The 10745-nt window shown below is 35.7% G+C and overlaps 1 protein-coding gene and 1 non-coding gene across 3 annotated transcripts; one reads left to right on the top strand and one right to left on the bottom strand.

Moving 5' to 3' along the window:
- The first annotated feature begins 4829 nt into the window (after positions 1-4829).
- On the top strand, positions 4830-8477 carry LOC108227641 (chaperonin-like RbcX protein 2, chloroplastic). Of its 2 annotated transcripts, XR_001808025.2 has the most exons (6): positions 4830-5451; positions 6619-6710; positions 7210-7267; positions 7377-7442; positions 7545-7729; positions 8097-8477. XR_001808025.2 is itself a non-coding variant. In XM_017402912.2 (5 exons), exons 1-5 carry the CDS (start codon positions 5161-5163, stop codon positions 7665-7667), a joined length of 630 nt encoding a protein of 209 aa, XP_017258401.1. In that variant the 5' UTR covers positions 4832-5160; the 3' UTR covers positions 7668-7909. The 2 variants fall into 2 exon arrangements, 1 of the variants encoding a protein (XP_017258401.1); XM_017402912.2 differs by lacking the exon at positions 8097-8477 and having other exon boundaries at positions 4832-5451; positions 7545-7909.
- Positions 8478-8670: 193 nt separating this feature from the next.
- Positions 8671-8744, bottom strand: TRNAV-AAC (transfer RNA valine (anticodon AAC)). The gene has a single exon. It is a non-coding gene; the product is annotated as a tRNA-Val (tRNA).
- Positions 8745-10745: the final 2001 nt, after the last annotated feature.

Genomic DNA, 10745 nt, shown 5'->3' with positions numbered 1-10745 from the left:
ACTCAGTAAACCTCGGCCCCAGCTTCTTTTTAGCGGGCGATTTTTCCTCATCTTCCTTCCGGGAGTACTTATTCTCAGCATTATACTCCGTATCATTCCCACGTTTCTTGAAGTTGGTATTCGGTCCCTGATTGTTCTGGGATTTTCTCAAGCTTTCCTCCGCCTTTATATACTTTCCGGCTCTCTCTTGTAGATCGTTCATATTGTCCGGAGCCCTCTTGGCTAGGGATCGGCGAAAATTGTCATCAGTGGTGCCTTGTTGGAGGGCAACCATGGCTACCTTCTGATCAAGGTCTGGGACCTTCAAGGCTTCTTTGGTAAAACGATTCATATACTCCCGGAGTGATTCGTTCTTACCTTGATGCAAATTCATTAGGGAGGCCGAGCTCTTAGCATGTGTTTTGCTTCCAACAAATTGCCCTATGAAAGCCCTGCTCAAGTCAGCAAAACAAGAGATATAATTAGGGGGTAGGCGACTATACCAATGTTGGGCCATCCCACTCAAGGTTTGGGGGAAAGCGCGGCACTTGATTGCTTCAGTGACGGGCTGGAGTAACAAAGCGTTCATGAAGGTCCGAACATGGTTAGCGGGATCACCCGTGCCATCGTAAGCTTTAATGGTTGGGAGCTTGAATTTTCGGGAAATCCTTGCACCCATGATTTCTTGCGTAAAAGGGGGAACCGGGTTATCAGGATCGCCTGCTGGTAACAAGTGAATTTGATTCATCACGGTTTGACGAGGGTTTTCATCCCTAGACTCTGGGGGTTGCATCCTTGCCTGGTCTCTTTTTAACCGTGCGATTTCCTCTTCATAGGCCCGGATCCTTTCGTCATAAGTTATTGGCCCCCGGGGCTCATTAGTTTCTTGCCTATGGCGGCGTCGACGGTGTCGATCAGCATCTCTCCTCCTTCGAGGGGGTGTATCATGCTCCTGCTCCGATTCGGAAGAGTCGTAGTCAGTTACATGCACATAGTCATCTCTTGTGCCTCCACGGGTGGTTGTAGTGACCGTTGAGTAATGTGTGCCGGCGTCGGTGACGGTTGCAATTACTCGAGTCAGAGGGGGCAGCGAGCCAAAAGTCAGGGGAGTAGTAGTTTGAGCAATAGTCGTACCGAGCGGGAGGGTGGTAGTTACAGGGGTTGATTCAGTCGAGACCCCGGTGGTGGTTCGACTGCGTGGAACATGGATTTCAGAACGTGGTCCGGTTGGGTTCGTCATGGTTGTTGTTGTCTTCCCACAGACGGCGCCAAATGTTATAGAACTAAAAACGGGGGTGAGCGATTCGTGCTTTGGACTGGTCTCGATGCGAGATGCCTACGTATCTTCTGCGTGGAGAAGAATCAAGTCCAAAACGTAGTTCTAATTATGAGGGGTAGAGCCCTTTATATAGGCGCTTCGGAGTCAGAAGCTGGACGGAGGTATGATTCCGTGTATCAGACTTCTTATCGAAGTATGCCTCGAAGCAAGAGATAAGATAGAACTCTTATTCTCTTGTTGTTGACGTTTATCCGAACTTCTGAATATTTATCTGCTAGAATCAGATGTATTATAGAATTCGGACTTGTAACTGGACCTCTGACTGGGCCTCTATTAATTAACTACGAAATTAATTAATATTTAAGAGCCTCGGGCCTTATTTAACTGGGCTTTAGTATTCTTGGGCTTTTAATATCTAATAATAATTAAATATTATTTCTGACCCATATCAGTATGTATCGCAGAATCTCAAATATCGATATCAGTAGTGACTTTGTAAGTGTATTTATCATGTTATTTTATGAGCGAATTTGTTATTACATCAATGTCGTCATTTGCTTGAAATTCATGAGTGTAGAAGAATTTTTGTAAGGTGCATTATTTGTAAGATACATGAGACTTGAGAGCACCAATTATAATGAGATATGGAATTTCATGTCCAAAAAATTCTTCGTCCTCTATTCTAGGTCGAAATGAATCATTTTCAACTTTTACGAACCTTTTTAGCAAGTTCATGAGTGTAAAGAATTTTGGTATTGTTTGTAAAACACATGAGACTAGAGAGCATCAATTGTACAGAGATACGGAACTTCAGGTCCAAAAACTTCTTCATCCTCTATTCAAGGTTAGGAAGGTTCATTTTCAATTTTTCAGCGTAGTTTGATTAATGAACAAATAGGTCTAAGAATACGTGTTCCTCCTGCATATCTAAATAAAAAAATTCATTTCAAGCTAATTTTTAAAATAGTTAGTAGCATCAGTACTACCAATATCATTTAAATCATCCACATATACAACAACAATAATAAAATCAATTGATGAACATTTAATAAAAATGCAAGGACGCATTTGATTATTAATATATCTATTTATTTAATAAGTATTTGCTAAGTCTGTTGTACCACATACGACCAGATTGTTCAAACCATATAGACCACTATATTTTAACAGAATATAATTGCCGATGCTTAATGTCTTCTATCTCTAATCATGATAACATGCCTCTGTTTGTCTTTATCTTTTAAGACTCAATTGGAAGCATGTTTACTTATATTTTTCTCATATTAACCTTATATCTTTGACAATTGGGAAACCTATTTTCGTACCAACTAAAGATAGGCTTATTGCACTCTATATCTCAACGAGCGGGTATCGTCGAGGTGTTTGTGTAGATAGGTATAATCCTTCGAATCACATAAAATATAAGAAAATAATTTATCAGAATAACTATACATATAGGAAAGAAAGAGAACTTTTTTTTTGTATTTTTTATGATGCAATTGGATCTTATCGGTAGAAACGAATCAATTTAGATAATCCTTTGTGTGGGATATCTAAAGAAATGTGCTCGTATGTTGATTATATGAGAAAATAATTTAGCAAAAATTGTATTTCATGTTGAAATCAGATTTACATGAGACCGTCCAGTGGAGACATCAATTAAAACTATAAAGTATCTAAACTGACCAAAAGATGCATAAATAGGATAATAAATATCACCTTAAATTCTTTCTAAGAAATTTGAAACTCGTCTAGATATTTCATAGGAAATGGTCGCACAATTAGTTTATCTAAAAAATATGTTGGATACAAATTTTAATCATGGATGCATAGTTGATATTTATGTCTAAAAAGTCTTTCACTCTAAACCTAAGTGATCTTAGGTATATGATTGTGGAATGATGATAGTATAAGACTTGATGATTTTGTTTTGTGTGGTATTGTAACATCGCACATCGGTTAGATAATGAGTATTTGGGCCTTTATAAGCACAAGTAAATGACTAGTGTATACCAATTTGCTAGCACTTTTCGGCCGACCTGTGGTGGGTTGTTGGGGCCGGTATGTGTCTAGTTGTGGGCTTGGGATATTATAAATGGTATCAGAGTTCTACCCGGCCGGAAGTGCAAAGGCACTGCCCGGGTTTCGTAAGTTTGATTTGTTGGCTCGACGAGGACGTCGAGCATATAAGAGGGGGTGTTTGTAACATCCCACATCGGTTAGATAATGAGTATTTGGGCCTTTATAAGCACAAGCAAATGACTAATGTATACCAATTTGATAGCATTTTTGGGCCGACATGTGGTGGGTTGTTGGGTCCGGTATGCGTCTAGTTGCGGGCTTGAGATATTATAGGTATATGATCCAAAAGATATTGAGCGTTGTTTCTCTGAAATCCTATAATTTAACGAGATATTTATTATCAGAAGATGTTCTTGTTCTTTTTTATTAGTTGTGTCAATGTGAAAACTAATGACCAACAAAAAAGATAATTAACTCTTATTTATATCACATATAAGTTTTTGTTTTTCATGTTAGAACATTGGCATATTTATGGACATGTTTCGATTTTAAGTTTGGTTAGAATTTTTTGTCAATTATTATGTTGGCAAATCTTATAATTTATTCGCTCTTTTGAAATGTGAATTCTTTTCGTTCACACACACGCATATAAAGCTACTTAAGTTAAAGAAATTCCGTAGTCTTAGCTTCAGATTTTTCTGTTTTTTTTTTAATTTTAGTAGTCAGATTTGATCGTTATTTTTTACTTTTATGTGATGCAATTTTGAAATCAAAATCAAAATGATTAGGACCAAACTGAGAAGTTTGATATTTAAATCGAAACCAAACCAAAACCAAATCGACATTTTCAGTTTTTGATTATAAAAATTGAAGTTATACGATTTCTATTTCAATTTTACTGTAAAACCGTATTGATCGAGTCCTCGCTCAACCTGATATAAGATCCACTTCCGATCCTACTTAATCCATCACAAACCGACTAGAACCTTATAAAAAGCTCCATACGTAGCCCCAAACGGGCTTTAAATAGGCTCAATAGGATCCACTAAATCCTTTACAAGCCCATTTGACCCGAGGTCAATCTCGACCTACCCCGACTCATTAGATCTGTAAAAGCGAGAAAAGATTATATAAAGTTGAACCAGTTAATATTTATAGTATAAAATGAGTACAGTGAAGGAGTATGAGATTTAATTAATTTTTATATTATAAAATTTTATTATTTTTTATAAATTTTAAAATATAAAAAATTAAAACGAACATATGTCGCAAAATCGAATAGTAATGAAACGATCGAAAATGACTATACAACGAGAAAGAACCGGTCGGGCGCGCACTACTAAGACTAGGACTCGCTAGTAATTCAGTTTTTGCTCGAGTTACGCATGTGATGATGGAATGAAGAAGTTAGTTTACCAACAAGCAAACATGCAAACCATTTACGCAATCTAAGAAGTTTCATGAACTTAAGATTACTAATTCACTACGTCCAAGATTTAAACAGTCCCGAGCCCCCAATATAGAACAACCGTCCATGTGTCCCCATACATAATACTTGAGAAGCAGCCAACATTTCATTTCACTACATTTTTGTTATGTTCTTGTGGTTGTATCATTCTGGACCTCATATTATTCTTCTGGCCAGACTTTGATTTCACATGCATCAACCCCTTTAAAAAAAAATCTGGCCTCTGTATCTTCCACCTTTTTTCATCCAAATTCATGCATCTTTGACTACACTCTATAATCTCCAATTCCCTTGGATACCCACCTACTTTTTCTTGTTTTCTAAGAAGGGTATCTTTTGTTTTGTTGGAATCTTGAGTCTAGATTTCGGTTCTTTGGTTTTCTTGATTTAGGGTGTGTTTTGTTTTGGAAAAATGGTGGGGGCTTTCTCTGTTGTGGGTTCATCAATGGTGGACACGCATACTGGTCCTTGTTTGTGTCTGGATTCTCTGGTATCGAATCATGTGAATTCATTGAGTAAAAAGCGTGATATGCCTCGGCCTGGATCGTTGGAGTTGAGCTCTTCTTTCGTCGATTCGAAGAAGTTTTCGACCAAAGCTTTGTCCAGGATTAAGAGTTCAAAGAAGCAGAGAAAGACTAGGAGTCTTGTGATTGTTAATGAAGTGGCTGGACAGTATGAAGACAGCTTCGAGGATGTCAAAGCTGTAAGAACAGAGCCCTTTAAATTATTTTCAATTTTTTTAGAATTTTTGTTTGCAAGTTGATCTTTTTCGTTTTGGATGCAATTTATCCTTTGTTTCTTTTCTTTAGGCATGATTTTTGTCCTCGAAATTTTCATGGTGTCCCCAAATTGTGGTATTGCAGTCCTAGAGCATGTACCTTTGACAACTAGAATCTAACTTGACATGAGTATAGATCTGCTAATATCGTATTGAGAGAGATTTTGTTATCGTGTTCATATAGATGAAGTTCGAAGAATTCATTTCTTGTAAATGTTTTTTATGTTGTCGTTGAAACGAAAGTGTCCCAGAAGTATGGTGTTAAGGGGCTAGAGCATGTACTTTTCTCAATTAAAAGTAGCTTAACATACATATATGTAGATCTGTTAATAATCTGGTTGGAAAATTATTTTGTGTTCACAAGCATGCCTATGCTAATTCTGAATTACATCGAGTACAGGCGAAATTTTCTAATCATCTATTCGGGATGCTCACAGCTAAAAACTATACATGAACTTATGATATATAAGAAAAATCAACTATTATGTCAAACGAGTGTTTCCAGAATCATATTGTGTCTAGGCCATTTTGCAACTAGTTTCATTCCTATTTCTTAGTTCGAAATCTAATGTTTTAAGAGTTCAAGTAGGTAAGGAACCATTTTATATATAAAAAAACATTATGAACAATGATCACAACTCACAAGTCAGTAAAGAATAAAGATGTGGAACAACACATTCTGGTCATTACAGACTAGAGTTCCCTCGTCTGAAGTTGATTATAACTTCTAAGGAAAGGACTCGAAATTTGTTTGTACAGGTTGCTTTTCTTGTAAGTACTTGTGCCTTTATGTAATACATGAACAGAGAGGAACCGGAGCTTGAAACTTGGTTTCCAGAGTAAATTGGAGATGAGAATGTGGATTCATGCCTATTTACAAAAGAGGACTTCAGTTCTGTAGTCCTTTGTTACATTACAATGTCTGCAGATAATAACTGTACATACAATTTTTGAAAGAAACCTAGTATAGGCTTGCTCAGAAATATAAATCTTTTGAGTTATACATCATACACTCTGCTAGACATCTTTTACTTTAGGTTCTTTTTCTTAATCTGTTATAATGGTACTTAACCAAGTTTAATCGTCTTGCAGCAAATGATTAATTATTTTACGTACAAAGCTGTGAGGACTGTTATGAATCAGCTTTACGAGATGAACCCCACCGAGTACCGTTGGTTCTATGAGTAAGTGGCGTTACCATCTTTTCAACTTTATCTTTCTTTTTCATAATAATCCTTAGCCACCTGATTTACAGTTTATGTTATCTTTACATATTAAATCTTGCACATCCTTTATTTCTGAACTTCAAAGATAACCTTGATAGAATCATTTCAATTGGCTAATCGGAGTTACATTTTAGTCCTTAATAACTAGTACCACTTATGGACTTATGGTCTTTTTGGGGGGCCTTTTTAGAAGACTCAAGTTAATAATACAAGAAACATGTAACAATCCACTATGTTGCATCTTTTACTTGCATATGTTTCTCTCATTGAAGTGACAGCATTTGCAGCGTATAGGTGCTGGATATGTAATTCTAATCTCATGACAGACAAAGCAACCATAGATTTTACTACACATATAAATAACATATTTCTAAGACCTGCATCTCCCAATCTAGTTCCTCCTCTGGCTGAAGCCTGTCATCGCATTCCTAAGACATTTCATTTTTCTCATAGACAGTTTCGTTGTCTCAAACAAGCCGGGTGATGGAAAAAGATTTCTTCGCATCCTTGTAAAGGTAAACATCCATCAGTTCTGACAAATAGTTCTAACACCAAACTTTATCTTTAAGCACTACTCTTCAGTTGACACAATGTCAGTCTACTAAAGTACTTGCTACTTAACAGGAGAAGCAGGATCTCGCCGAAAGAGTGATGGTAACACGCCTTCATCTCTATGGAAAATGGATTAAGGTACTTAATCTGCGATCCAGTGAACTTATTCAAGTTTGACAGACAAATTTATGATATAATATTTCATTAACATTCTTTGATGTCTTGATTTTGTGTGTTTAGAAATGTGATCATGCAGCAATGTACAATGAGATTTCAGACCAGAATTTAGAGTTGATGCGAGAAAGGCTCATGGAGACTGTGATATGGCCCTCAGACGACACAAACACAGAGAAGATTGGATGACGGCCTTCAATGATGGATATACCTTTAGTTTTATTCCTGTTTTCGCTGTTCTTACAGTCTAGGTAGGCATCAGGCGTCGTATCCAATCTCCACTAGAATTCATCAGTTACAGTAACACATAAAATTAAAATTATATTATTTTCCACCAAGTAATAAGGATTGTCATGTAATATTTTTAAACAATGTATATATAGACCATTTTATACAGTTTTAGTACCAGAAGAAGAATCTGTTGTTGGGAATTTGTTAGCCATCATTCTGTTCATTTCCTTCGACGGGGAATGAGCAAAGAGAAGAGGTCATCTCTTGCTTTAAAGATGCTGAACAAGCTTCGCTTATCTAGAATTGTAGCCTACTGGATACAACTATATAACAAGTTCTAGGATGTTACTAGTAGAAAGTGATCTGAAAATTGTTATTGCAATACAGGAAATTATGTTATGCCATTGTAAGTCATGGAGCCGAGTGGTGTTTTTACACGAAGCTGAGAGAAAAACCTCAAATAAGTAAATATCAGACGACGGATATCTAAGCAGGGATCAATGACCAACAAGCATAGTCTGCAAGTCTGCAACTACCGAACAGCACGAGCAAATGCACCAGGGCTACTGAATGAATTCAGATTTACGAAAGCCCAGACAGCAGCCGCGAGTAGTTGGCTGTCATTATTCTGCAAAAACTCGACTATTAGTCTATTACTGACATGAATCAGGGTCTTCCTGTGGCATCAGTCGGTGCATAAGCACTCCCTTGTGAAACTTAAGTTGCAGAGGATATACATTCTATGAAAGTTTCCAGATAATTTTATCATTCACTAGAATTTTACAGCAATAGTGAAAATTTCAGTCAGCTGCATTATTATATATATAGAGATGTGTATTGAAAAAAAAAAAAAAAGGGGGTGCACTACGGTACGCTCTAAACATATTTGTAAGGTGTGTTGTAGAAATGAAATTTTAAAATAGGACAGCAAAAGGATAAAATTTTAAATTTGCAAAACAAATGGCTTCGCCCGGGCTCGAACCGGGGACCGTCTGTGTGTTAGACAGACGTGATAACCAACTACACCACGAAACCGATGCAACTTTTAACGAACTATCTTATAATAACCCTACGAAAAAACCTAAACGAGCCTTATCTACAATTTCTGGTCTAGACAAAATTACTACGGCTATAAATGTTGTAGATCAGTGGATCGAGTTGCCGATCATCAGCATATCTCTAGGGTACGGTAGTAGCGGCAGGAGGATTTTTTTCGCATTCTTTTTCTTTTACGAACGTGGAAAATAATTTGTTTTAATTTTAATTTTTATTTAACAAAATATCGAATTCTAGGATATTGTCAGCAAGGTGAAGATGCTTTTAATTATAAAAATTTAAAATAACAAGTGGAAAATAATTTATTTTCCGATTTTTTTAAATATTTATCACCACATTACCTTGTATAGAAATTCATGTCAAAAATCTAATCAAATTCATATCATATTATTTAACAAAAAATATTTATTTTGACTTAACTTCACAAAATGTTATCAAATTTAATTTATTTTGAAATGATTGGCGTAAATGGAATCAAAATATGTCTTGCAATTCATTTGATACTGTATATTGGAACAAAATAAGTGACTTGATTGATAACTAACTCGAATTTATAATATAAAATTCGATATGAAAAGTACTTATTAATCTTAAGTACCTTTTTTTTGAAAACTATTAATCTTGAGTTCATGCGGGTAGTTTGGCTGATTTGTAAACAACCTTAGAGCATCTTCAATAGTCTCCTAACTCACACTTAAATATAATATAAATTGTTGGTTCTTAACGATTTAAAGTGGGTTCAACTCCAACAATAATCGTTATGTTCACTCCTTACTTTGTTTCATATTATTTTTTTTTTTTTTTTGCCAAAGGAATGATGATTTCATTCATAAATCAAATCGCTCATCAATACATCAATGAACTCCAGGTGATTATCATTCACCCGCCAAATATGATCAGCTACAGAAGTGGTAGACTTTGCTGGGAAGTGGGCTATCATATTCGCAGACCATTTAACGAACTTAACAAGAACCTTACTATCTTTCAGCTCGGACAATAGAGTTTTACATTCATGAAAGATCAAATAGAGTTTTACATTCATGAAAGATCCTGATTGATTGGACAAGACTTTGTTTCATATTATTAAAAGTAAGTTATTTGCATAAAAGTGCAAAAGAAAGTGGATGAAGAGAGAATATGTGCTTACAAATTTATTATAAAATATTAGTTAACAGTGACTGGTAGCTCTTAAAAGTGAGGAGAGAGAGGAGAAATTTAGTAAATTTAAGAGCAACTAAGGGTCTATTGAAGCAAGAAAAAATATCATCCTCTTCAAATTTCAATTTAAGAGCCACTATAAAGAGGCTAGTGGAGATGCTCTTAATAATAATACTAGAAGCATTTCCAAGATACTATTCATTTAGGCTCTTAAGTTAGGAAAAAATATTACTCCAATGTCCAATATACTCCTAGTGACTCCTCAAATCACTAAGAGCAAGTCCAACAGATGCCCTATTTAGTGTCCTAAGTCATAATACAGGGCATTTGATGAAAAAACTTGATCCAACAATGTCCCAGTGATGCCCTATATCACTAGGACAACCCATTTAAGCCCTATTTTTGAGGCATTCTCTCTCCTTGCCATATCTCATATTTTATAATAAATTCTTACCAACACTCTCTTTCTCTCTTTATTTCATATTATGTTTTAATGATGAAAGTGAACTTTTAATAATAAAATATTAAACATATAGTGAAAATAAGGCACATTGTTGGAGTTGAAGTTAGTAGAAGATGTCCTAAACTACTAAGACATAATTTTTTATATTATATTTAAGGCTCCAACTAGGACACCGTTGGACTTGCTCTGAGAGCCTTTTATTTCTCTCTCCTCTCTCCTCAAAGTTAAGAGACACCACATAGCTATTAACTTAATATTGCACAATAAAAAAATTCCTTAACTCATATTCACCTCCACCTTTCTCTCTCCTTTTGTTTTATAGTGGAGCCGAATATGAATAAAAGATAAAATAAAGAAGA

Source organism: Daucus carota, chromosome 1, assembly GCF_001625215.2.
Source record: "Daucus carota subsp. sativus chromosome 1, DH1 v3.0, whole genome shotgun sequence".
NCBI lineage: Eukaryota > Viridiplantae > Streptophyta > Magnoliopsida > Apiales > Apiaceae > Daucus > Daucus carota.
Note: the sequence above shows the minus strand (reverse complement) of the source record. Positions and strands in the feature narration are given on the sequence as shown.